The following is a 27,802-nucleotide window of genomic DNA, read 5'->3' on the forward strand; positions in this document are numbered from 1 at the left end:
CGCCTAAACTCGGTGGTTTCCGGCGCCGCTCCGGCCGCTCTACCCCGCAGACTCTCACTCTTTGGTCTCCGGCTCGGTTCCGGCGGTTCGCGCGCTCCGATTGCTGGAGACGCGTCCTGCACGTGCAGAGGCGTGTGGACCCCGCGGCCTCCCCCACCCCACCCGCATGTTTGAGGAGCCAGAGTGGGCCGACGAGGCCCCAGCAGGGGCGGGCTTCCCGCCTGTAGCTCCACGGCCTCCGCGCGCCGCAGCCTCGCAGATCAAGGTGAGCGGCCGAGAAGCCCACGCAGGTGGATCCGAGCTTTGGGTCACGCCGTGTGTGGGTGAGTGTGTCGGGGCGGCGGGGCGCCTGCGGCCGGCGCGAGATCCGACTCAGTGAGAGCTGTTGAGCAGAAGTTAGTGAACACGGTTGTCTGGACGGGAAAAGCACGTGCAAAGGCCCTGGGGCAGGGAAGCGAGTCCTGGGTTGTTCGGGTCACACGCACACTAGTCCGCGCGGTTGGAGCACAGAGAGCTGAGAGGGTATGCCATTGAAGTTGGAGAGACAGAGTAGAAGCTTTGCATATTTTAACGGTAAAAGAAAATGAAATGGTTTTAGCAGAGGAATGATTTCTTAAGATTTGCATTTCGGGGGATCCCTGGGTGGTGCAGCGGTTTGGCGCCTGCCTTTGGCCCAGGGCGGGATCCTGGAGACCCGGGATCGAATCCCACGTCGGGCTCCCGGTGCATGGAGCCTGCTTCTCCCTCTGCCTGTGTCTCTGTCTCTCTCTTTCTCTCTCTCTCTCTCTGTGACTATCATAAGTAAATAAAAATTAAAAAAAAAAGATTTGCATTTTGGAAAAGCCATTGGTTGCGGTGTAAGATTTGCATTTTGGAAAAGCCATTGGTTGCGGTGTAAGATTTGCATTTTGGAAAAGCCATTGGTTGCGGTGTGGAGACTGGATTGGAGAGAGCATGACCATGAGGGATTACCAGCACTACCATTCTAAAGGAGTGGTCCAGCCGTGGGTACTGAAAACCTCCAGGTTAAATGCCTGCGCTGGGGCCTCCCCGCAGGACTTCAATCCAGAAGGCCTCCTGGACAGAAGATCTTCTCCTATAAGCCTTTGCATATGTGAAAGCTGCTGTACTTCCGCAGGCTTTTCCTACCTTTCAGTCAGCGTCCAGCATGGAATCAGCCTGCTTTATTCTTTTTCATCCCCTCAACCCATTGCTATAATCAACACCCCTGGTCTCTCGGTCTACAGCTTGTTCCTTTCAGTTTATTCTCTACACTACAGCTAGATTCATGTGAAATACACACCTGTGATTGTGTCACTCTTGTTTTCAGAAACCTCCCTAGCTTTTTTTTTTTTTTTTTAATTTTTTTATTTATTTATGATAGTCACACACACACAGAGAGAGAGGGGGGCAGAGACATAGGCAGAGGGAGAAGCAGGCTCCGTGCACCGGGAGCCCAACGTGGGATTCGATCCCGGGTCTCCAGGATCGCGCCCTGGGCCAAAGGCAGGCGCTAAACCGCTGCGCCACCCAGGGATCCCCCCTCCCTAGCTTTTATAGAAGGATACCACCTAGAGGCAAAAGCCTGAGATGGAGGGTTGGAACTTCTGTTCTCTGGCCTTGGTCCTGTTACTTGTGGCCTTACCACATTCCTCTGGGGAACTTCCATGTTCTCATTTGCAAATTGAAGAAGTGAGGTGGGTGGTTTCTCTTCTTTCCAACCTCCCAAAGGCTGAGATGGTGACTTAAAGGTTGGTCAGGGGCTGGCTGACATTATGAAAAGTAGTGGGGTTAACTAGGAATAATCCAGATGCTTCTGCCAGCATCTGAAAGGTTTCCACCTTTGCTTTCTTATTCTGCAGGCCCTGTCTATTCACCTCACCCCTCCTCTCTTTCCTTGTTTTCCCCAGGGCTCCAAGCACCGGCAGCTCTTGGCCACATTACGGGCCCTGGAAGCAGCATCTCTTCCCCAGCAACCCCCTAGCCTGCCCAGCAGTGACTCTGAGGAGGATGTGGTGGAAAGGAAGAAGAAACGCCCCAAAAAGGCGTCATCTGCCAGCACTTCTATTGAAGTAAAGAAGAGGAAGAGATGTCAAAAACAGGGCCCGCCTGGCAGTGAGTATGAAGAAAAGGAAGTAGAAAGGAAGAAAAAGTGCCTCAAAGGGGTTTTTAATGCCAATGACTCTGCCAAAGAACAGAAAAGAAAGAAGAAATGCCAGAAGCAGGTCCCTTCAAGCCCTACCCAGCACCTGGATGATGATAACCAAATAGGTACTAATGGATGTGTATGTGTGTGGGACAGGAAGGGGAGGTCAGCCGGTCCTGTATATGACAGAGGTTACCTGCCACCACTAGGCTTGGGGTTCAGCAGTAAGAAGTATTTTCATCCGGGCACAGTCTCTTTCCTAAGGACGGGGATACGGCCAGGATGATCACCAATCCTCTGAAATCAGGGGATCTTGCCCCAAATATGCTTTCTTATCTCCCTCTTTGCAGGTCCCAAAGCTTGGAAGAGTAGCGCTACGAGTGACCAGAAGAGTAGTGCTACGAGTGACCGGAAGAGTAGCGCTACGAGTGACCTGAAGAGTAGCGCTACGAGTGACCTATCCAAGCCAAGTCCTGGAACCACTTCTAACCCTCCCCAGACCTTGAGCCGTAAGCAGTGGCGGAACCGGCAAAAGAACAAACGGAGACATAAGAACAAGTTTCGGCCACCTCAGCCGTTGGACCAGGCTCCAGCCACAGCCCCAACAGAAGAGGCAGAGATGCCTCCTGCCCCCAGTCCAGATAACCATGAGGATCGGGCCGGGGCTCTGCGAGCCCGCATGGCCCAGAGGCTGGATGGTGCCCGATTTCGCTACCTCAACGAACAGCTATACTCAAAGCCTAGCAGTGCCGCACAGCGCCTCTTTCAGGAAGACCCTGAGGCTTTTCTCCTCTACCACCGCGGCTTCCAGAGCCAAGTCAAGAAGTGGCCACTGCAGCCAGTGGACCGCATCGCCAGGGATCTTCGCCAGCGGTGAATGGGGGTTGGGCACTGCGAGAAGCGATGTGGGTCAGTCATGGCTCAGACTAGACCAGTGAATGATCCCTCCCCTCCACTCCCAGGCCTGCGTCCCTGGTGGTAGCTGACTTCGGCTGCGGGGACTGCCGCCTGGCTTCAAGTATCCGGAACACTGTGCACTGCTTTGACTTGGCGTCTCTGGACCCCAGGGTCACTGTGTGTGACATGGCTCAGGTAAGCCCTCCTATCTCTCCGTGGATCTGGCCTGTGCTCTAGACCCAGCCTCCACGTGCTAATCTCTAATGCTCCCTTCCTCCACACCCTGCATCCTGGTGCCTAGCGCTAGCAGCCCGTGCTGGATTTCTGCTCCCATGTTGTGTGCTCTATACAGTACTCCCACTCTCCACAGGTGCCTCTGGAGGATGAGTCTGTGGATGTCGCAGTGTTCTGCCTTTCACTGATGGGAACCAACATCAGGGACTTCCTAGAGGAGGCAAATCGAGTGCTGAAGCAAGGGTAGGAGTTCCCGGGACACAGACGCATGTATATATGTGCACAGGCATATGTCTGCGCATTTACATAGAACTTCTCCCCTCTACGCAGGGGTCTCTTGAAAGTGGCTGAAGTCAGTAGCCGCTTTGAAGACGTTCGGAACTTTCTGGGGGCTGTGACCAAACTGGGCTTCAAGGTCATCTCCAAGGTAAGGGTCCCAAGAAGTCTCCCCGTTTTTGTCTCATATAGTCTTTTTTAGGGTAATGGTGTTTAGGAAGGAAGCCATAGGCACAGACACCGACATTTGCTCTTTGAAGGCAGGATGCATGGGAGAGCCCTGGGAAGCTTTCTGAGCAAGGGCGGGACATGAACAGAAGTGTTTTGAGGACCTGGGGTGAGGATTTGGAGCTCACTAGGTCTTTTCCATCCCTAGGACCTTACCAACAGCCACTTCTTCTTGTTTGACTTTGAAAAGACTGGGCCTCCCCGGGTAGGGCCCAAGGCTCAGCTCACAGGCCTGAAGCTTCAGCCATGTCTCTACAAGCGCAGGTGACCTCTGGGCCCACCTTGAAAGGGGAAGCAAGTCTTGAACTCCAGGCTCAGAACTCTGAAGACTGTATCCAGCCAAGCTCTGACTCAGGAACTGGTACATCCCTTCCTGTGTCCCAAGACCAAAGTGTAATGAAACCCCCTGATTCAGCCCAACTCTAAGGGAGGCTTCTTGGTAGTGAGAGGCATAAAGTCACTTGGGCTAGCTAAAGAATAAGGAGTTTATTGTTAAAATACAAGTGTATCGGGGAATTATGAGTCTTACACATGTGGGAACTAGCTGGTTTGGAATTCCAGGCATCTCTGGGTTTGGCTCTTCTTTCCATCTCTCAGGAGCCACATGGACTTTCTGTCCTGTCATCTCTACTCTCTTCTGATTTCCGTCTGCTGAGGAAATCTACAGCCAAGGCCGGGTACATAAGAGGTGCACAATAAACTTCAGCTATGGCTGTGATGTGTTGTAAGCCTTACTATTTTCTAAAGGCCCTTCCTTAGGTTTGGAGGTTGAAGAGTAAAGAATGGATTTGTTGATTGGGGAAGACTGAGAGGGAGTTCAAGGTAGGCCTTCTAATGGGCTTCATTTCACAGGGTATTCAGAGATTGTTGATAAGTTCTTGGAGGAGGGTGGTAAAGGAGCTGGGTCTCTTCATAAATAACTAGTTGATGCCATGGTAGTGTGGAGCATTGGGTTGTCCATTGGCACAAGGGTCTGTGTTGTTTTCACCTTGCAGCGGGCCCAGATCAGCATGCCTAGGAAAGTTATGGGAAAGGAAGGCTGGTATTGGAAAAAGATGAACTGGGATGATAGACCCTTGCCCTCTCTTCGAAGGTATCTGCTATGGGTCTAGGTATAAAGATGCAGCCTCTTACCTGTTGTGAAGGGCAAAAACTGACAGTGCCCACTGGGACACAGCTTCCAGGGCTCTAAGCCAGTCAGATACCTCCAGTGAGGAGATGGAGGCTTTGAGGTATGCTGTAGGCCAGAGAGCATGTTTGGAGGATAGGCTGTGTCCCCCAGTGTCTTTGCATGTGCTCTTCTGTCTGCTGAATACTGACTGATAGAGTCTTATTCATCCTTCCACATAGCTTAGTTGTTCCCTGCTGCACCCCTCCCAAAGCAGAATTAACTTCTTCATCTGCTTTCTTCAAATTGCATTGTGATTGCTTTGTGCATTAGGCCGCGATCTTTTCTTTTCTTTCTTTTCTTTTCTTTCTTTTTTTTTTTAAAGATTTTATTCATTTATTCATGAGAGAGAGAGAGAAGCAGAGACACAGGCGGAGGGAGAAGCAGTCTCCATGTAGGGAGCCCGATGTGGGAATCAATCCCAGCACTCCAGGATCATGCCTTGGGCCGAAGGCAAGCACTACACCACTGAACCACCCAGGGATCCCTAGGCTGCGGTCTTTTCGACTCGTATTTATCTTCATATTCTCAGAGCTTGTCGCTGAGGTGGTGGAAAAACAGGGTCTAGTTGAGTGGGACTGATGAGAGGAGGGTGTTGCAAGAACCCAGGTTCACAGTTCAAGATGTGAGCACCAAGGACAAGGGACAATGCAAGAAGTAAGCAGATGGGAGAAGTTGAGCAGGTGGGATATTGAAGGTTGGTGAGAGGAAGGAATCTGAAGTAAGTGGCTTCTTGCTTGAGCAACAGGTTGGGCTGGTGCTGTCGTTGAGAATGTTGGGTTTTAGGTACCTGTTTGATGTTCATTTGGAAGGGGGATGTAAAAATGCCAGGAGAGATCTGTGCTGGGATTTAGGAATAAGCCATCTAGAGGTGGTAATTCAAGTCATGGGAACAGAGAAGGTATCCAGAATAATATATTTAGAGAAAACGGCTCAATAAAATTCTGAGGAGCATGTAATGAATAAGGAAAAGCAAATGGACCCATCAGGGTGACAATATGAGAGGGTTGGGCAAGAAATGGAGGAGTAAAACCAAGAGAGTGAGTGCTTTCAATATGGAAGGAAGAGATGGGGAAGTTGTCAGCTGTCAAATGCTGTTGCAAGGTCTGTTAAAATTTAGAGTGAAGTCAGATTGCAGTAAGGTAAAAATTGCTAAATAATGTTGAGGGCTTCTTTGAATTTATATTGGTATTACTCATGACTTTATGGTTACACTAGCCAGCCCAGTGGTGTGGTTATCTCTGCCTATTCAGGAATCTAGGTGTAGCTGTGGGGAAAATGAATAGTAAAGGATCATCCAGAGCCGAAATCTTGCCATGCGATGGAAATGAAAGGAAAGCAAAGGCATTTCACACCATTTAGAAGTAACGTCACCATGTGGGATTGGGCAATGTTGTAGAAGTGGTAGGAGAGTGAAGACGAGGAATGGGTTGTTGCACTGGGAATCATTAAACAAGCAACCTGGGCAGATGAGAACTGGTGGTCAGAAATTTAGAGTGCCTGAATTCTTAGTGTTGGAAGCATAGCAGCTCCAGGCAATGGCTGAGCCTAGAGTGAAGCCACAGGGGTCAGTCCCTGAGAGGCGTGTGAGGGAGGTGCCCGTACACTGGATAATGGACTGAGGGCTCTGGTATTATGGGGAGGTCTTGTCTGACTGGATTTTGAAGTTCTCCAGGATGATGATAGAAGTTGGCACAGAACAGGTGCCAACCTCTTGAGGGAGGAGGCTGATCCAGGAGATATGCAGACAAAGTGACAGGGAAGCTAGATGGCACGAATTTCAGAAGTGCAAGGGGTTTGGGCTGCCTACTAGAGAGACTGCCATTTTGGGAGCAATGTGAGGCTGATGAGTGGAGCTGGCTACTGGGATAAAACACCCTCACAGTCCTCTCCAGCTTGTCAGGATTCGCTGGGGAAATTATTATTATGGCAGTTGCATAGGACAGGAGCCTCCAGGAGTAAGGGGAGGCAGGCCACAAAGTCCAAGGGAGGTGTTGGAGTAGCAGGCATCTCATTGTGGGACACACTTTACCTTTGATAGGTTCCTGTTTCTGTTCTTTCACAGATGTTTATATTCCTAGATCTTGGTTAATTTTCCCTGTTTTTTTTTTTTTTTTTTTAAATTTTCAGCAGGACAGCTAGGATCTGCCTTTTTTTGTTGTTGTTGTTCTCCTTACTTACCATTTGGATTTTTCCTTTACCTGTTCTGGCTCAGTCCACTCGAGTAAATATTTCTCTGGCTTGGACTCAGCTCAGGCCCACTGGTGTCTCCATCAGTTGCTCTGATTCTGAAAGCAGGACTCCTCTGAGCCTGATCTGGGGCCTCCCGGCTCCATTATTAGCTTCCAGATAAACTCTTGGGCAAGCCGAAGTTCCTAGACCTCCGTGTTTAATGTTGAGAGCCTAGGTTGGAGAGAGAAAAGTAGATTTCCTTAAGAAATAACAGCATGACAGCTAAGCAAACTAGTTTGAAGAACGATTTGAGAACAGGTTGAAGGAAGGGCAAGAGTAGTAAAAGGTAAGTGGGAGAGGGTTGTTCTACTGTGCAAGGCAGTGCATTAGAATCACCTGGTGATTACCAAGCCCTCCCCCAGTTTCTGATTCAGGAGATCAGGATAGGGTTTGAGAAGTTTTATTCTGGTTGCTTTGGTTCTTCACAGTGAAGTAGGAAGCAGGGTTGAGAGAGTAGCAGAGAAGTTGGAGTTTTAAGGCAAGGAGAACGTGAATATCCTCAAGAGAGTAAGACGGAATGAATGAATAAGGAAAATTGAGTATGATTGCTGGTGGTATTAATAGCATGCTTGGGGTTCAAGGTCAGAAAGAGGATGCATGGGAAGAGGCTGTGCAGGATGGCTTTGTAGAGAGCTTGCTGTTGTGAGACGGCACAGCTGGACTGTGGGGACCCACCCCCTTCACCTCAAACCTAACTGCGGAGACTCCACTGGGACCATTCAGGAAGCTTGAAGTATTTATTCCTACAGCTGAGGAATGATGAGGCTGGAGTCTAACTCCTGCCCTGGGAATGTAGAGGGCAAGCAGAGACTCACTAACTGTTTCAGTGGTGGAGCTGGGGGAGTGCTGCTGCTTTTGCATAGACCTGCATTCCCAGAATTGGCTGTGGCAAGTGATGCAGGTGTCACGTATCCTGTGCATCTTGCAGGAGAGAGGGAAGCATGAGGTGGTCTTGGGTCCTGTCCAGTAGGACCATTTGAGGAAGCAAGGAGACCTTAGCACAGAGAAGCTAGGAATGTGCCATGTGAGCTGAGGAGAGAGTTAAAAGAGACCACACACTAATGCTGCCTCTACCAGGGTCAAGGGGACAGCAGGGATATCCCCTTTAAGTATCTGCCAGGCCCATAGGGCACAAAAGCATCCAGTCTAGCAAGAACCTTCTGTCCACTCTTACCCCCTTACTCCTATGCAGCTGGGCCCAGAGCAGTCAGCAGCTGTTAGGTAGTTTGGAGGTAAGAAGAACAAAGAGCACTCAGATTATTCTTCCCCTCCCCAGCTCAGGCTCCTGGAGACTAGACTTAAGTGGGGCAGGGCTGGGAGGGGAAGTAGAGCTACAGTAAGTACAGATTATTTACTGTTACGTAGGGTTATTCTAATTGCTTGTGGTTGCTTAGGACTATTAACTAAGAATGAGCTGAAACGTCCCAGGCTAGCTGCAGTTTCTCTCCACAGCAGGGGAAGAGTGCCCCCAAATGAAAAAAAGCCTGCAGGGTTAGTGAGAGACAAGAATCCGGTTGGGTTTGGATGGCAGCCTGTGCCTTGTGCTTGTTCAGCGTGCTTTGAGAGGTCTCTTGCTGCTGCAGTGTTTGGTGTGCTCCAGCCTTTGTTCCTGTAACACAGCCGTATGGGAACATAGTTCCAAAGGAAACAACATGGTCTTGGCAGAGACACAGCGCAGCTCCAAACACTCAGCCATTTACATATTTGCACAAAGCCCTTTACAGCTTTTCACAGGCGGAGACCCGCAATTAGAGCTTTGTATCCACAGGTCATCCTCCTTCCCAGGTGATTTCTCAGACCAGCCACCTGGTTCTAGGATGGCCACCTGGTTCTAGGACGGTCAACCACTGTAGCAACTGCCTTACTGGTTTAACTATTTCCACTTCTGCCCCCAAAGCGATTCATTTCCACACAGCCAAGTGATGTTTTTAAAATGTAAATCAGATATGTCATTTCTCTTTTTAAAATCCTTCAATGGGTTCTCAGTGCTTTGAGACAAAAGACAGACCCGTTCCCAGGCCCTCTGTGATCTTGCCCCAGGCCTCGCTCTCCCAAATGCATCTTAACCCACTCCTTCCTCATGAGGCTCCAGCCACATGGGCTTTCTTGTCATTCCTCACACATCCCAACCTGTTCTGCTGGGTTTTCAGACATGCTGGTTCATCTTCCTACAATACTTTTTTGTGATGAGCTCATTTTCATCTTCCAGGTCTTCACATCAATATCCCCATTTCTTCTGTAGAAGGAACTGGCTAGATGCTTACCAAAATGTCCATCACAGGCAGCCCCGGTGGCTCAGCGGTTTGGCACCGCCTTCGGCCCAAGGTGTGATCCTGGAGACCCAGGATCAAGTCCTGCGTTGGGCTCCCTGCATGGAGCCTGCTTCTCGCTTGCCTGTGTCTCTGCCTCTCTCTCTCTCTCTCTGTGTCTCTCATGAATAAATAAAATCTTAAAAAAAAAATGTCCATCTCATGGACACACAGTTAAATTCCGTTTCCCAGCTCCTGTGTGAATAGGCCTCACCACTGGAAAGTAAGTAGAAATGATGTTTTACTACCAGACCAAGACAATTAAAGAGTGGATCAGCCTTCTCCACATTCTTCCACCTACTCTTGCCTTCCTCAGTAACCTTGAAGCACATGTTTTGAAGACCCAGAACATAGAGTCTAAGTCACTGCTTAGAGGAAAGCTCTTTGACCAAGAACATCCACATTGGACTTTAAACAAAAATGAACATCTATTACATTAAGTTCCTGAGCTTTAGGAAGGTTACAGAAACCAGCATTATAGGGCAGCCCAGGTGGCGCAGTGGTTTAGCGCCGCCTGCAGCCCAGGGCGTGATTCTGGAGATCCGGGATCAAGTCCCACATCAGGCTCCCTGCATGGAGCCTGCTTCTCCCTCTGCCTGTGTCTCTGCCTCTCCCTCTCTCCTGCTCTGTATCTCTCATGATTAAATAAAATAAAATCTAAAAAAAAAAGAAACCAGCATTATATACCCTGGTTAATATATCTTTTCTGGGCATCTCCTGTTGACCTCACTCTAGATCACAAAACCCTTTCTGTTTCCTTCAGGGTGCTTCAAACGTAGAATTTTACCAGGTGCCAGTCAACACTCCTGCCTGTTCTATAACTTTTAATGGAGAGAAAAACAATCACATGAGGAAGTTGAAATACTCATTTTATCAGTTGTGTTTTGATTGTGATCAGAAGAAAATATCCCACTGAAGAATGTCCTAAACACATTAGATTTTTTTTCTAGTGTAATTAGAAACCTGAAGGTAGGGGCTGTTCGTTTTGGTTTAGGAACTCAAGGATGTTAACCGTTAGGCTGTTGTTTTTCCTTGGTCTCTTGATTCTGATGGTCGCAAGATGATGGATGTGTTCTTGATTAAGCAGGGATGCCCTACTTAACTTTTTTTCTTTTTGGAGTCTTGCTGATTGCCACAGCCCCTACCTTTTTGGCCTTACTTCAAAGGTCCTTCTGCATTGTTAATACCCTGCTATAAATATGTTCCATTATTTTTTTTTTTTAAGATTTTATTTATTCATGAGAGACACCCAGAGAGAGGCAGAGACATAGGCAGAGGGAGAAGCAGACTCCCTGTGGGGAGCCCAATGTGGGACTCTATCCCAGGACCCCAGGATCACGCCCTGACCCGAAGGCAGATGCTCAACTGCTAAGCCACCCAGGCGTCCCTCTTCCATTATTCCCTACAACATAACAGGCCAATCTAAAATATTAACATTTTAAATATGTTTGTCTCCCCTACCCTTTCCCATACCTCAGTGACCTGTCAGCAACCTATCCAATTCAAAGCTATTCTTCCTTCAGCTCAGTGGGATGGGGGACGCATTGTCTGTTTCTTTCACTCGTTCTTTACCTTCTCTGTTACTTAGGATTGGGGTGAGGAGGGCACATTGGAGGAGAAAGAGCTAAACTCCATCAGTGTGCTCTACCAAGACATTTAAATATTGGCTCTCATGTGGGGTATTGGCTCTCTCTGGAGGCCCCATGGGGACTTGTGCACTGACTGGCTTTGCTTCTCTCTTTATGATACACAGCCTGCACTTCCCCTGGGCAGCCCTTCTGGGAGAGGTCCCAACAAACACCTCAAGACTGGTTCCCTTTTATGAAGCCCACCAGAAACTCATGCATGTTTTTATCCCACCAAACACTAAAAGTGCAGGCCAGCCAGCAGCTGATTCCTCTCCCCTTGCTTGCCCCAGCAAGCCCAATGGACTTCTCCATGTGAGAAATAAGCACCAACTTGTATATCACATGACTCCAAACCCTCATAAGTAACTCAGGTTCTATTCTCCCAAGAAGCCTCTGCACCAGGCTCTACCTCAGTGGTCGTATGAAGATGGCTCTCTTACCATTCCTGAGTGTGGCAAGCCTCTAGCTAGAGAATGTAATCTGAGTGAATATAAAGCCTGTCCCTTGTGGGAACACAAAAGGACTATAAATGGTTCTGTTGGAGCCTTCCTTACTTGGTTTAGGATGGAGGGAACAGCGCTGCTCCTTTGCCTTGCAAGGAGGAAAAGTTCTCTTCTTAAAAATTTCCATCAATGCATCTTTCATTTCCCGCTTCTTATGTAGTAGAAAGTTGTGTTGAGAGTCTCTGTATCAGCTTTATTATCTTAGAGTAAATTCTCTTTGGATATATCCAGCATCTTTATTTAGAATGTGTCAGTACCTGTTACCTATTGTGTTCAGTTTTTGTGTATTTTCCAAAGATCTTCTACAACTTAAAAACTCATTTAACATCCTCTTTCTTATGTTCATATTCTTAGAGAATGTGAGCTGTTCGTGTGCATGTGCTTTTATATAGAGTGTTACTGACAATTTATTTTTACTTTGCCATCCCTCTCCCTCACTCAGCTGTGTTTCTAATAGCCATTCACATATCAATCAGGGCCCTGTCAGGAAAGTGCAAACCACACTAAGTACTTAAGTGACAGCATTTCACTCAGAGAATTAATTGCAAATGTTAGAAGGCTGGAACAATAGGAAGAAGTTGCTGATGTAATTCAAAAATTAGTAACTGGAGAAATCAAAACATCCCAAGTCCTGGGAAAACAAACAGGAAGAAGTGATATAATCACCGGAAACTAGTTGCTCAGAGAATGAGCCCCTTTTGACTGGTTCTTGGAGCTCTGTAGGTTCTGGAGCTTGTAGCTCTGTAGGAAGCTTCTTCCTCGTACCTAGGGCTTAGACTTCTGAGCAAAGGCATGACTGCCTGTCTACTGCTAAAATCTCTATAACAAGTGAGGCAAAGGTGCTGCTAAATGCAGAAGCAGCTAGTAGCTGGAGACAGTTGCCTGCAGCTTAAGTAGTGTGACAGCAGCTGGAGAACAGGAATGAAGGGCCTTCCTGCTGTCTTTCATTTTGAGTTTCCCTTTAGGAAGTCCCATTGATAGGAAGGACCTGATGGAACCAGCTGGCAGTAGATTCTGGGAAATAGAGTTTGCAGAATCTCTGCTGCAGCAAGACAACCGGAGTGTGTGTAAGGGGGTGGGGAGTAGGGTGGAGTGGGAGGTTGTGCTGCAGAGGGAGATAGTCTGGTGGCTAGGAGCCCAAATAGGTAAATAAGGGATATCATCTGTGTAGCTACTTATACAGGTACTTTGTTGCTTCTGTCAGCCATGCAGTGTTCCAGGGTATACATCCACCATAGTAAATATATCCATTTACCTGGTTGCTTCAAATTCTTTGCCATCTGGAGAAATTAAAATCCTTGGAGCTAGGATCCTCAGTAAAAACTATGTTACATCAATTAGATTCAGTCATGAGATTTGGGAGGCAAGGGTCCTCTTCCTGTGCTTGGCTGTTGCTACTGGAAAGCAGGTTTATCTAGATGTTGGCTTTCTGCAGCTGCATTCCCACTAACACCAAGGATGAAGTAAGGATGCCTACTGTAATGGCTGGAGCTCCACATGGGATGGAGGTTCAACAGGTAAAATACCATCTACTCTGTGACACTTTGAGTTTTGCTATAACAAAGTGTGGTTAAGAAGAGAAGGTACTGGAAAGATGTCAATAAGTAATTCACAAAACTTATGAAAAGTCCAAGCAGTGAGGCTTAGAAAACACCTGGACCAAGAGAGGATGGACAGCTATAAAAACTAAGGTCACACGTCAGTCAGTCTCGTTAGCATGGCTGCTGGACTTTTTCTTTATTGCTGCATAGGTTGATGTTAAGAATTGAGTTAAGCCTCCTACATTTATGGCCCTGTTTTAGGATTGGCCCACAAAAGCTCCCTCTTGTTCTTTGTTTCCTTTATTCCTGATTCTTGCTCTTCTGTTCATCACCCCACAACATGTTGTTGTGTGTCCCTAGATACATATGTATCTTTGGACACACATATGGTTTGGGTATATATATATGTTGTGGAAGAGACGCACCAGCTGTTCCTCAAACCCATTTTCTCCTTCCTGGGAAATCAGCTAGACTCTTTCCCAGCTTCCCTGACCCCTCAGTATGGCCACAGGATTGAACCTAGCCAGTTAGGTGGTAGCGGTTGTATCCACAATGGCCAACTTAATGCATTTGCACATATGACCTTGAAAGCTCAGCCACTGAGCCACCCAGGTGGCTGCTTTGAACACCCGGCCAGATCTTTGTGTTCAAGAGAAGTGATGTTGGTGAAAGTCCTTGTCTCATTCTCAAGCTTGAAAAAATCGTGGTTAGTATTTCATCATTGGGTATGATATTTGCAGCAAGGCTCTGATTAATGATCGTCAGATTAATGAGGTGCCTTTCTGTTTGCTATTACTTTTATCGTGAATTGGATTTCAATTTTTGTCAAATGCTTTGAATTGAGATGATCATATATATTTTTAAGAGTTCTGTCAGTGTAGGCATGTCTGGGTGGTGCAGTCCGTTGAGCATCTGACTCTTAGTTTTGGCTCAGGTTGTGATCTCAGGGTTGTGAGACTGAGCCCTGCATCTTGAGACTCTCCCTCTCTCTCTCTCCCTTTCCTGCGCTTGTACGCACATGCTCTCTCTCAAATAAAAATATTTTTTAAAAAGTTCTGTTGGGACACCTGGGTGGCTCAGTGGTTGAGCGTCTGCCTTTGACTCAGGGAGTGATCCCAGAGTTCCAAGATCAAGTCCCACATCAGGTATCCTGCATGGAGCCTGCTTCTCCGTCTGCCTGTGTTTCTGCCTCTCTCTTTCTGTGTCTCTCATGAATAAATAACATCTTGGAAAAAAAAAAAAGTTCTGTCAGTGTAGCAAGTAATAGATTCACTTCCATATGTATAATCAACCTTGAATTTTTAGAATATAATCACTTTAGTTGATTATTATCCTTTTTCATATATTGCTGAAATCAATTTGGTAATATTTTGCATAGGACTTTTGCAGCTGTGCTCATGAATGAACATAAATATTTTCCTACAAATCTTCCTTTTCTCAACACAGTGCTTTTGAGTGCTATACCTGTTGCTGTGTGTACTTTTAACTCATGTTTCTTTTTCTTCAAATGCTCTATTGGCCTCCCATCTCTCTCATAGCATAATCTAGATTTCTTACAGTGACCTAAAAGGCTCTGTATTTTCTGGATTCCAGTTATCTAACATTCACTCCTTTTACTCATGTTTTTTTCAGCTACATGGTCCACTATGCTATTTATTGAAAAGTCTAGGCATACCCCTGCTGCAGGTCACTGTACTTATTATTCCATCTATGTAGATTGTTATTTCCATGATATCTACATGACTCACTTATGCACTTCATTCAGGTCTCTTCATGTCAATTTTTGTAGTCCCCTCCTCTCTACTGCCATCCATGCTTAATTTTTCTTCAAGGAACTTATCACCTTTCCAATTGCATTTTTGTTTATATGATTATTGTGTATTTCTCCACACCAAAATATAAATTCCAAGACAACAGGGACTTGATCTATTTTATTCAATACTGTACCCCTAGGATCTAAGACTTACTTGCCCCCAATGTCTTTAGTTTTCTAGAGTTTCCATTTATTTATTTATTTGAGACAGAATAAGAAAGCATCAGCAGAGGGGAGAGGCAGAGGAAAAAGTAGGTTCCCCAATGAGCAGGGAGTCTGATATTGGGCTCCATCCCAGAACCCCAGGATCATGACATGTGCTGAAGACTCGTAACTGATCGAGCCACCCAGAGTGCCTATTTAGAACATTTAACATATCCATTCTCCTAGTTAAGGAATTTAGATTATATAAATCTTTGTCACCACAAACAACTAAGTAAAGAATTTTCTTATAAATGTTCTCTTAAAAATATATGTGTGGGTGTTGTTTCCAGATTTTAAGTCAATTTGTGAGGCCATTTATTCCCCTATAAAATATAACAAAATTAACAAGAAAAACCTAACTAAAATGTAAACCAAAAGGCAATTATTTGAAGACACTGAAAAGTAAACAAAAGCAGGCAAAAACTAGAGGAGAATTTACCTTTAAAAGACTTCAACTGCAATGGATAAAAATTATGATTTTGTGGTCTTTGCCTGAAGGTCCTTCCCAGCCCCACCCTATCCACCAGTTCTAAAGGCAGAAAACCACAGCCTCACTGGCCCAGAATAGCAGAAGACATAGTTCAGGATGGTAAAGCAGCTGGAAATTTAAGAGCAGAAATCCTGGAAGTGGCATGAGGTGTGAAACCAAAATACTAACATGAACTGCCCAAATCTTTGCATGACTGCTAAAGTATACATGCACAGAGGAGACTCGGGGGTGCCTAGCAAATAAAGCTGACAGAGTCCAGTGAAGAATCTGCCTTTGAATGACAGAAGTGCACTGGCTGAGATGTGCAAATTTGCTGTTTTTTTTTTTTTTAAGATATTATTTATTTATTTATGAGAGAGGCAGAGACATAGGCAGAGGGAGAAGCAGGCTCCATGCAGGAAGCCCGATATGGGACTCGATCCCAGGACTCCAGGATCATGCTCTGAGCCAAAGGCAGACGTACAGCCACTGAGCCACCCAGGTGTCCCATTTTGCTGCTTTTTTGACAGTGCCTTCCTCAATTCATGTCCAGCTTAGGTGGCAACTGAAGGAAGTGTCAGGGGATGGGTTTGGTAATGGAAAGCAGCTGGAAATTTAAAAAGAAAACCCCAGAAGCAAAAGCACTGTAGAAGAGGTGAGCCCCAAAATCTGAGCCAAAATCTGCTCAGATCCTTGGCCAGTGACTAAACTCTGTAAAATGCAGAGATGCCCTGAGACTAGGCTCTTAAAAAAAAAAAAAGGCAAGCTGTTGCTAGAAGCTGGAAGAAATAAACAAAGATATCTTCTGTTGCATAACACAGGAAATAAAATATTTGCAATTTAAGCCCACCCTCACCCCAAAATGCCTGCTAGAACACCAGCAACACATCTTCAGAATATGACAGAAGGAAAACTTACTACAACATATTATCCACAACAACCAGCTTTCAACCAAAATTACCAGGCATACAAATAAACAAGAAATTATAACCCTGTTATAAAAGCATGAAATTATAAACAGTAATTTATACTCAGAGTAAAAGACACTTGATAGAAATTGACTCTAGGGAGCTCAGATATTGGATTTAGCTGTCAAATACTTCAAAGTAGCTGCTATTAGTGTGTTCAAACAATGAAAGGAAAATATGTATAAGAAACTAAAGGAAAGTATGGCCTCAGTAAATATACAGATGGGGAACCTTGCCAGAGACAGAAACTACAAAAAGGAACCAAATGGAAATTCTAGAACTGAAAAGTATAAATAACTAAAAGGGAGGAAGGAAAAGATAATATAAATAACTCAGTTTGAGTAACACAGAAAATAGACTGAAAGAAGTGGACAGGGCCTCAGGAAACTGTGGGATGATAACAAAAGATCCAACATTGTGTCATCAAAATCCTAGAAGGAGCTAAGAAAGTACTTGATGAAAAATAGCTGAAAACTCCCCAAAATTTGGCGAGACAGAGTGAACCCCAAACAGGATAAACATGAAAAAAAAAATCAGTTATCGAACATATCATAATTAAACTTCTGAAAACTAAATTTAAAAAAATTAAAATATTGAAAGTGACATCTAAAGGGGGAAAACAGTTTGAATAACAGTAGATTTCTCATCAACCATGGAAGCTATAGGGAGTAGTATATTTTTCAGGTTGAAAGAAAAGAACCATTAACTCAATATACCCAGTGAAAATATTCTTATGGAATGAAGGAGAAATATGGACATTCTCAGAGGAAGGAAAATGAGAATTTGTCACCAGCAGACCTACCCTAAAAGAATGGTTAAAAGAAGTTACTTGAACAGAAGGAAATGATAAAAAAGAAATCTGGGAACATCGAGAAAGATGAAAGATCATGGTAAATAAAAATATGTGCCAGTTGAACTAGCTTTCCTTCTCTTGAGTTCTCTGAAATTTTTTGTAATGGTAGAAGCAAAAATTATGATGCTGTCTGGTGCTGTAATGTGGGAGAACTAATGTTCATATGTGGGAGAAATATTTAAGATAATTATAAACAGGAAAGTATAAAGGGAGGTAAAGTTTCAATACTTCACTTGAACTGGTAAAATCACAACACCAGTAGACCATGTTAAGTAACACATTTAAATTGCAATACGTACAGCAACAACTGAGAAGTTATACAAAGATACAAGCTCAAAATCACTATAGATCGCTCAAAATGGAACTCTAAAAAGTACCCAGTGAACCCATGGAAGCCATATAAAAGAAAAGAGGCAAAAAAAAAAAAAAACAGAAGCAATCTGAAAAAAAAGTGGCAACTTTACTCCCTAACATCAATAATTACGTTATATATTAATGAACTGAATACACCAATTAAACAGCAGAGATGGGCAGAGTGGTAAAAAAAAAAAATGACAACTATACTTTGTGACAAACTCACTTTAAATGTAACAGTACAGGCAAATTGAAAGAGAATGAAAACGATTTATCATGCAAAAATTAAAGCAGGAGTGGTGATACTAATATCAAATAAGGTAGACTTCAAAGGGGAATTTGACAAAGACAGGGAGGGACATTATATATTGATAAAAGAATGCAGGGGATCCCTGGGTGGCTCAGCAGTTTAGCATCAGCCTTCGGCCCGGGTGTGCTCCTGAAGTCCCGGGATCAAGTCTTGCACTGGGCTCCCTGCATGGAGCCTGCTTCTCTCTTTCTGTGTCTCTCATGAATAAATAAATAAAATCTTAAAAAAAAAAAATGCAGCAAGAAGACATAACAGTCTTACATGTGCATATAACAACCTTGTGCAAAACATGTGAAGTAAAACTGATGTAACAGAAAGGAGAAATAAAACCAAACCTCAATTGCAGTTGGAGACTTCAACGCCCCTCTCAAACAACTAAGACAGAAAATCAACAAGTATACAGAGCACTGGGTGTTATTCTGTATGTTGGCAAATTGAACACCAATAAAAAATAAATTTATAAAAAAAAAGGACTCAACAACATCTTCAACCAATAGGGTCTAATTGACATTTATAGAATATCCAAGGAAATTAGAATACCCAAGGAAATTATCTTCAAGTACTCATGGAACATATATGAAGAAAAGTTCTATCTTGGGCCATAAAATAAATTTTGAAAAATTTAGAAGAACTGAAATCATATAGAGTGTGTTTTCTAGCCATAACAAAGTCAAACTAGAAATCAGTAGCAGGAAAATCTCCAAACATTCAGAATCTAAACAGTAAACTTAAAGTAGGAGGAATGAACCTACCCAGTTTCAAGACTTACTATATAACTACAATAATCAAGACTGTGGGGATCCCTGGGTGGCGCAGCGGTTTGGCGCCTGCCTTTGGCCCAGGGCGCGATCCTGGAGACCTGGGATCGAATCCCACATCAGGCTCCTGGTGCATGGAGCCTGCTTCTCCCTCTGCCTGTGTCTCTGCCCCTCTCTCTCTCTCTCTCTCTGTGACTATCATAAATAAATAAAAAAAATAAAAATAAAAGACTGTGGTATTGGGCAGCCCGAGTGGCTCAGCGGTTTAGCGCCGCCTTCAGCCCAGGGTGTGATTCTGGAGACCCGGGATCGAGTCCCACGAGTCCCACGTCTCCCTGCATGGAGCCTGCTTCTCCCTCTGCCTGTGTCTCTGTCTCTGTCTCTCTCTCTCTGTCTCTCATGAATAAATAAAATCGTTTTAAAAAAAAGTGTGGTATTGGTGGAAGGTGGGCTAGGTATATAAATCAGTAGAACAGAATAGAAAACTCAGAAATAGACTAACACAACTATGCCAAGCTGATTTTTGACAAAGGCGCAAAAGCAATTGGGTGCGAGAAAGCCTGAAAAACAAATGGAGCTGGAGAACTTGGACATCCTTACGCAAAAAATAAACCTTGACCTAGTTTCACACCTTAGATAAAAATTAACTCAAAATAGATCATTGGCTTAAATGTAAAGTACAAGACCATAAAAGAACTTTAGAAAAGAAACACAGGAGAAACATCTTTACTATTTATAGTGAGACAAAGTTTTAAACATGACATCAAAGCATGATTCATGAAAGAAAACTGATAAACTGGACTTCATCCAAGCTAAGAACTTTTGCTCTGAAAGATCTGATTAAGAGGATGCTTTAGACTGGGAGGCCATATTTGCAAACTACATATCTGACAAAGGATTAGTAGCTAGAATATATAAAGAACTCTCAAAATTCAGGAGTAAAAACCTACTAGCCTTCAATCTATTAAATAAATTGAATTTGTAATTTAAGACTTCCCCTACAAAAACAAAACTAAAAATTCCAGGCCCAGATGGTTTTACTGGCAAATTCTGTCAATCATTTAAGGAAGAAAGAAATGTTAATCCAACACAAATTCTTTTAGAAAGTAGAGTAGGAGAGCACATGCCAACTCATTTTGTATGTGACTCACTGATACATATACCTGGGAGCAGAACATAGTATATTTAATTAATTTCACCAAGTGCTGCCAGATTGCTCCCCAGAATAACTACACCAGGATAGCCATCTACCAACAGAGCATGAGAATGCTTGTTTTCCACTATATCCTCAACATTTGGTATGGAAGAGGAAAGAGAAAGCTGTAAGGAGAATAGATTCTGGGGACAAATGTCTGGATTCAAAAACTGGCTCCACCATTTTCTGATTTCATGACCTTGGCTAATTTACTGAATCTGTAAAACAATAGTAACAGTCCCTATCTTTTAGATACCAGAGCTTCTTAGGCATTAATGGGTGAAACTAGCAACTATTTTTTCTATTTCAGACATTTCCCCCTATATATCCTATTTCTGAATGAGGATTTTATTTTTTTTAAGATTTATTTATTCATGAAAGAGAGAGAGAGGCAGAGACACAGGCAGAGGGAGAAGCAGGCTCCATTTAGGGAGCCCTATGTGGTACTCGATCCAGGGGTCTCCAGGATCAGGCCCTGGGCTGAAGGTGGTGCTAAACCACTGAGCCACCTGGGCTGCCCTGAATGCGGATTTTAAATTAGACTGAAAAACTACAAAAGGAAATGAGTTACAGAAATCAAGGAGATTTTTGGCCTTTGGGTTATTAGTGCATACAGTAATACAGAGCAGGATCACAGATTTCCTTACGCAAATACAATTTAGCTCCTTTCTCAATTACTGTTCTGATTTTCCTCCCAAGTCTCACTCCCTCCTCCACTCCACTGGATAGTAGTCGAGTCTAGAAATAAATTCAGTCTCTTCAGGTTTCATTTATTCTTTTTGAAATAGACGCTCAGAAAATTCTGAGCATTCTACCTTTGCTCCTCTCCAGAGTGGCCTCTGGGTATAGATGGGAGGATGTATATGGCATTTCGATATCAGAAGGAAGGGATCCCCTGGCTAAATACTGGTTCTTGGGTGTGCCCGAGCTGGAATCTTCTGGGTATGGCTGGCCCTAGGCATTCTGCCAACATTTGCTTCTAAAGCTGATGAATTGGTAGTCTTGTCTCTCTGCTGTCAGACCCTTGTGCCCTTCCCTGTCAACTTGGCCTCTCGACAACCATTTGGTACTGCAGCCTCCAGTGATTCTCTGCTGAGTAGTCCATGGAGCCAAAAGGGTCTCTGTTCAGTAGCCATACCATATAAGGGATCAAGGGACACTTCCTCCTGACTATGCCATTCTGTCCTCTTAATGCTTTGGGGGCCACAGGAGGTCCATGCTGCAGAGCAGTTTCCTTTTATTTTATTTTTATTTTTTTTTAATCTTTATTTATTTATGATAGTCACAGAGAGAGAGAGAGGCAGAGACACAGGCAGAGGGAGAAGCAGGCTCCATGCACCGGGAGCCCGACGTGGGATTTGATCCCGGGTCTCCAGGATCACGCCCTGGGCCAAAGGCAGGCGCTAAACCGCTGTGCCACCCAGGGATCCCAGCAGTTTCCTTTTAAAGTCTTAGTAGGGAAAAGGGGAAAAGCTGCTTTGCCCACAGTACCTCAGTTTACTACTTCATCCCAAAGCCCCAGTTGAGGTTGATATTGTCATACATGTCCCTCTTATCTCTACTTCATTTACCCCCATCCATCAGGACTGGATGAGACTTGTTTATCCCTTTTTTTAAAGGATTTTATTTATTCATGAGAAACTCAGAGGCAGAGATGCAGGCAGAGCGAGAAGCAGACCTCATGCAGGGGGCCTGATGTGGACTCGATCCCAGGACTCCAAGATCACACCCTGGGCCAAAGGCAGGCGCTAAACCGCTGAGCCACCCAGGAATCCCTGTTCTCCCTTTTGTCATGTGTCTTCTTTCCTTTCATTGTTTGGGACTCTGATTTCCTTGTTGGTATTTTAATTTATCTGATAGACAGTAGTGAAATTGTCTGGTCTGGAACATTTTTATGTGTCAGTCATTGTAGTTGAGCTATGCAGTCATGTGGTTCTTATCATCTCTGATTAAGTTTAATAACAGCTGGACATAATTCAAGAATGAATTTTGGTCAGTTATACCTTAAAAAGGCTGAAATTACAACAATAAAAAAGAAGAAAATCCTACATAAAAGAGAAAAAGAAGGGGATCCCCAGGAGGCTGAGTGGTTTAGTGCCTGCCTTCGGCCCAGGGCGTGATCCTGGAGTCTCGAGATCAAGTCCCACATCATGCTCCCTGCATGGAGACTGCTTCTCCCTCTGCCTGTGTCTCTGCCTCTCTCTCTCTCACTGTGTCTCTCATGAATAAATAAATAAAATCTTTTTAAAAAAAGAGAGAAAAAGAATGAATTTTGCTCCATAAAATGGTGTGGATGGATTTGTAGAAAATGTTCTGTTCTAGCCAGTTTTAGGTGGTTTTACTGCAGGTACCGCACTGTTGCTCCCTGCTTCCACCACTGGAGGTTAGAAAGCAGTGATGGTGTATGTGGGTAGAGGGTAGAGCTTCTTTATCCAAAAGGACTTCTTTAATACTCTGCTAATCTCCTCTCCTAAAGAAACAGCCATGTCACTGATTGACCGTGGCAAAGAGAAGGAAAGGGCTTCTGAGGAAGTGGAGTTTTGCACCTCCTCTCAGCCTTCTGTTAAAGGACATCTATGCCACAGTCACTGGTGAGGGGGTGACTGAAGAGGTCGTGTGCCAGCGTTCAGTATACCCTGCCACTTGCGTTACCAATCTCACCACAGGGCTCACACCTGGCTGTACAGTGAAGGAAGTAGGTTATACATAGTCGGTGTTGGTGCTTCAGGGCAAGGAGAAGAGCCTGTGTAGGCCTTGAGCTCAGCTACACACGAACCCAGCATTTATCAGAGAGGTTTGTCGTGGCATAGCATGCAGTTCAGTTAATAACAACCTATCAAGGCAGAACTCTTGATTCCCCATCCCCAGCTTGTCTCTCCCTCAAATTTCCCATCTCGGTTGATGACACCATGATGACTCAGTTGTTCAAGCGTAAAATCTTGGAGTCATCTTAGATTTGTTCTCTTCCTTCGCATTTGACATGCAACCCATCAGCTAGTCCTGTTGGCTTTACCTCCAAAATATTTCCTAAATCCATCAATTCTCCATGCCTGCTGTTAGGACCCTCATCCGAACTCCATCGTCTTCCTCTAGAATTACTTCAAGGCCCCAAACAAATGTTCCTTCTGTTACTCTGGATTTTCTTCCACCCGTCCACCATAGAACAGCCAGAGTGATCTTTGCAAAATACAAATTAGATCATGTCCTCTCATACCTAATACTCTGCACTAGATTCCTCCTTTTGCTTTTAAAAATAAAATACAAGATCATTATCATGAAAAGGCTCTATGCAATCTACCCCTGTCTATACCCTTAAACAATTTTGTATCATCCTACCTCTTATTCACGATACTCACTACATTTTCTTTCTTTCTTTCTTTTTTTTTTTTTAAGATTTTATTTGTTCATGAGAGACAGAGAGAGAGAGAGAGGCAGAGGGAGAGGCTGGCTCCATGCAGGAAGCCTGATGTGGGACTCGATCCCGGGTCTCCAGGATCACACCCTGGGCTGAAGGCAGATGCCCAACTGCTGAGCCACCCAGGTGTCCCTCCCACCACATTTTCTGTCCTGCCTCAAGACCTTTGAGCCTACTGAGGGCTCCACCCAGAAATACTCCTCCTAGATCTTCAAATGGCTCTCTTTCTAATAATATTCAGGAAGCATCACCTGACCACCTAAAAGATAGTAACTGCTCCCTTCTGGTCATGCTCTAACACATCAGCCTCTTTATTTTCTTTATAGCACATAAAATCAAATTTAACTTACCCATATGTTGACCTTTTCTTGTCTGTCTCCCTGCTCTGGAACAACATCATCGGTGCCAGGAAAAGCACCTGGTTCAAAGGAGTGCTCAATAAATAATTGCTGAGGGGCTCAGTCAGTTTAAGTGTCTAACTCATGATTTTGGCTCAAGTCATGATCTCAGGGTGGTGAGTTTGTCAAGCCCAGTGTGTGGCTCCCACTCAGTGGGGAGTCTGCTTGAGATTCTCTCTCCCAGGTGCCTGGGTGGCTGAGTCCGTTAAGCATCTGCCTTTGGCTCAGTTCATGATCCTGGGGTCCTGGGATCCAGCCCCACATTGGACTCCATGCTCAGCGGAGAGTCTGCTTCTCCATCTCCCTCTGCCCCTTCCTCCACTTGCACGTGCACTCTCTCTCACTCTCAAAAAAAAAAAAAATCGGGATCCCTGGGTGGCGCAGCGGTTTGGCGCCTGCCTTTGGCCCAGGGCGCGATCCTGGAGACCCGGGATCGAATCCCACGTCGGGCTCCCGGTGCATGGAGCCTGCTTCTCCCTCTGCCTGTGTCTCTGCCTCTCTCTCTCTCTCTGTATGACTATCATAAATAAATAATAATAAAAAAAAATTTAAAAAAAAATATTAAAAAAAAATCTTTAAAATAATAATTGTTGAATGCACATAAAACCTTGTACCTTATTTGGCTTTTGTTTTTCATGTATATGACTCACTTGGAGAATCCATCAGAGGGGAGAGGATGACTGGTAGGGAAAGACTGAGGCATTCTCTTTTTTTTTTTTTTAAGATTTTTTTTATCCATTCATGATAGACATAGAGAGAGAGAGAGAGAGAGAGAGAGAGAGGCAGAGACACAGGCAGAGGGAGAAGCAGGCTCCATGCAGGGCGCGGGACTCGATCCTGGGACTCGATCCCGGGACCCCAGGACCGCGCCCCCGGCCAAAGGCAGGCGCTAAACCGCTGAGCCACCCAGGGATCCCCGACTGAGGCATTCTTGATATACAATTAAGGCTTTGAAAAATCATTTTCAGTTCTAATACTCTCTTTAAAAATATCCGTTGTGAAAAAAATATATATGTATGTATATTTTGTGGATTTAACACAAGTACTGAGAACACAGTAGAAAGCTGGGCACAGCTTTCAGGATCCGGTGTATTCGCCATCCCCATCTGCCAAGCCCCTTGGATGCATGACCAACACCAGGCCCATCTCCCCACAGGATACCAACATTCCCCTCTCGGTTGGTACACACTGGGTTTTCCCCTCAGCATGTCGGTTCTCCATGTGCAGACACCCTGCACTACTAAATCTCAGAAATCCTTCATCGAATCACCCCAACTTTATTTTGTTTGAGGGCTCACAGCAAGGGTGGGCTACACACATGGACTCTCCGTTGGTCACAAGTGGCGGGGCTGAGCTTTGTGGGCAGGGGCAGGTGCATCAGGATGTTTCTGCTGTGCAGCCTGGTGATACCTAGGGCCCCTTCCATATACACAGGACAGGAATACACAGCCAGGCCGGCTGGGGGTGGCAAGTCACTGGGGCCCCGGACCTGGGCGCTGACGCTGACGGGAGGCAGAGGGCTGGGCTGGCTGGAGGTGCTGTCCTGCAGGGCCCCTGTTACCGGGTCCCACTCTGCGTTGCGAAGCTGGAGCCCAATCAGCAGCAGCCCCATCTCTGGAACAGTAGGATTTGGGCCGTTCACCACCTGGGGGCGCCAGAAGCTGATCAGGCAAGGCTAGGACGGTGGAGGGGGGATCAGAGGAGATGGGGTTCCTGAGGGGGCAGGATCACGAAGAGGCCAGATGGGGGTAACTGTAAGGTGTAATCAGGGATTTGAGGGGGCGAATAGACGGAGGGACGGCATGAAGGTACCTGGAGGTGCAAAGGGCTGCTGTTCAGCTCCGGACGTTTTGCGGGGAGCTCACTGGAGCTAGACCCTTGGCCACCAGGGACATTCGAACTAGGCGCGCGCTGGTTTCGGGCGGCCGTGGCAAAGGTGGCCTCCCAACGCAGTGACAGCAGCAGGCGGCGTGGGCGGCCAAAGGCTGATAGGTGGAAGATGCGCTCTGGTACTCCCGCGTCCGCGCCCAGGTAGCGAACCAACAGCTGCCCACGGCGCGACAGCTGTCGCAGCCAGTGCCAGGGCGGCTGTGGGCCGGCAGGCGCATGGGGGCGCCAAGGCGGGGGTAGGCGGCCAGTCCCGAGAGCGTGGGCCACCGCGGCACAGCGCGGGGAGGCGCACGGGGGCGCGCCCTTCAGCTGCCGAGCCAGGCAGCCAAGGTCCCGCAGCAGCGCGCCCGCCAGCTGGCTCAGCCCCAGCACCTCGGCCTGGAGGAAGGCCTGCAGAGGCGGCCGCGGGCTCAGCCCCGCCGCGGGCTCTCCCCGGCGGGCGGTCTCCGTCAGCAGAGCCTGCAGGGCCTCCAGCCTCCGCTCGGCCTGCGCTAGGCGCTGCCGCAGCCGCCTCTCCGCGCGTCCGGCGCCTCCGCGAGGCGCAGGGACCCAAGTGGGTGAAGTCCGCTGCAGCGCGCTCCAGAGAGCGTGACTCCGGCGTCGCAAGAGCCAGGCCTGGGGGCCGGCGCTCAGTCCGCAGCTCTGGGGCTCCGGAGGGGTGGGCAACAGGTGCATCCGGGCCTTGCACTCTGCCAAAGCATCCAGCTCCCCTAGCTCTGGGAGGTGGGGGGGCGGGGTGACACTTGAAGCCCCCACCCACAACTGTGAATACTGCCCCCTGCTACACCTTAGTACCGGTGTTCTCACTCCTGAGGGGGGGGGGGGGCTTACTCTGACTGCTCCTCCCCGCCCCCACACAGTGACCTGGCTGCAACTTACCTGGGCTGGGCAACAGAGTAGACAGCAGATACTGGGGGGTGTGTGGATGAGCCCGGCTCCCGTTGCTGGGGTCCAGGCAAGCTCGTGTGAGGCTAATCAAGGCCTCCCTGTCCTTCTGGTCTCCCACAGGACCCCCATAGAAAACTGAAGCTGAGAACAAGGTCAGAGGCCCCTCAATTCTTGCCACTCCAGTTCCCACCACCTCCCAAACCAAAACCAAAGCTGGGAATTACGTCCCTGTCCCAAGTACTCCCACTCTCACCCCTTTCAGGGCTCCCTTGGGGGCTGATGACTACATGGGGACAGGAAGGGTCTCACCAGCCAGCTCCTGCATGGCAACACTGGGATTGCTAAGGCTGGCCCACAGCTGGTCTTGAATCTGAAGGACCTGGGTCAGGGTCACTTGACTCCTGGAGGAAGGGAACGGGAAGTAGGGTTTCAGAACCTCTGTATGCTGAGGACTCTGATCTTTCTGGCCCAAGCTCCCAAGCTCCTGACTCATGAGGGCTCACTAGTCATTGCCACTTAGCACTTCAAATTCAACTGGCTTTCAACGGAAATCATCGTTTCCTTCCATATAAACCACCCAGTTGTCCTAGGCGAAAATCTGGGAGCCACCCTGGACTCCTTCTTCCTCACTCCATATGTACATTCTGTCCCTACTGGGACTACCCTAGTCCCTTCCACACATGCCATGGTCTTGGCCCCTGAGACTGCCAGAGCCTTCTAAAACGGCTCTGCTTGCCTCCAGCCCTGTCCCATCTGATCCATTCTCTACACTGCAGCCAGAGTGATCTTTCCAACAAATCAGGATCACATTTCTTCTACCTAAAACCTTCCAGTGGCTTCCCACTGTCCTCTGGATAAAATGAGGCCCCTTGCCATGGTCTTAAAAGTACCTTACCTCCTCTCCCCACTCACCTCCCAGCATGTCCACCTCAGCCACACTGAAATCTCCTCCTGTTGAGTTTAGTTCCCTCTGCCCAGAAAAGCTGCATCTCTACCTGATCTGCCTCTGCTTCCAAGACTCAATTCAAGGCAAGATCTCAAAGTCCTTGGAGGAGCCTTTCTTGACTTCCCCTTCCCCTCACACTTTGGTGCTGCCCAAACAAGAATTAGCCCTATTCCTCCAGG

At 46.3% G+C, this 27,802-nt stretch overlaps 2 protein-coding genes across 3 annotated transcripts in view; one reads left to right on the forward strand and one right to left on the reverse strand.

The window, feature by feature from the left end:
• Positions 1–29: 29 nt before the first annotated feature.
• On the forward strand, positions 30–14,092 carry RRP8 (ribosomal RNA processing 8). 2 transcript variants are annotated; one of them, XR_005983856.1, is made up of 8 exons: positions 30–265; positions 1,911–2,271; positions 2,497–3,019; positions 3,109–3,238; positions 3,414–3,520; positions 3,608–3,704; positions 3,930–4,142; positions 9,391–14,092. XR_005983856.1 is itself a non-coding variant. In XM_041729676.1 (7 exons), the coding sequence occupies exons 1-7, from the start codon at positions 167–169 to the stop codon at positions 4,047–4,049; spliced, it is 1,437 nt and encodes a 478-aa protein (XP_041585610.1). In that variant the 5' UTR covers positions 30–166; the 3' UTR covers positions 4,050–4,515. The 2 variants fall into 2 exon arrangements, 1 of the variants encoding a protein (XP_041585610.1); XM_041729676.1 differs by lacking the exon at positions 9,391–14,092 and having other exon boundaries at positions 3,930–4,515.
• An 11,068-nt stretch (positions 14,093–25,160) lies between these two features.
• DNHD1 (dynein heavy chain domain 1) overlaps positions 25,161–27,802 on the reverse strand; it is a 79,505-nt gene continuing 76,863 nt past the window's right edge. Inside the window, 4 exon segments of the mRNA XM_041729837.1 lie at positions 25,161–25,544; positions 25,712–26,505; positions 26,669–26,818; positions 26,987–27,078. Coding sequence (XP_041585771.1) covers positions 25,194–25,544; positions 25,712–26,505; positions 26,669–26,818; positions 26,987–27,078 — 1,387 coding nt within the window. The 3' untranslated portion in view covers positions 25,161–25,193.

The sequence above is a fragment of the Vulpes lagopus genome, chromosome 15 (genome assembly GCF_018345385.1).
Source record: "Vulpes lagopus strain Blue_001 chromosome 15, ASM1834538v1, whole genome shotgun sequence".
NCBI lineage: Eukaryota > Metazoa > Chordata > Mammalia > Carnivora > Canidae > Vulpes > Vulpes lagopus.

What these genes read in the sequence shown, in the direction of transcription:
- RRP8 (XM_041729676.1), top strand. Translation starts at nt 167, where the DNA reads ATGTTTGAGGAGCCAGAGTGGGCCGACGAGGCCCCAGCAGGGGCGGGC. An exon ending in GCCAGGGATCTTCGCCAGCG is followed by an intron (nt 3,020 to 3,108) that starts GTGAATGGGGGT and finishes CTCCACTCCCAG; the next exon opens with GCCTGCGTCCCTGGTGGTAG. An exon ending in AATCGAGTGCTGAAGCAAGG is followed by an intron (nt 3,521 to 3,607) that starts GTAGGAGTTCCC and finishes CCCTCTACGCAG; the next exon opens with GGGTCTCTTGAAAGTGGCTG.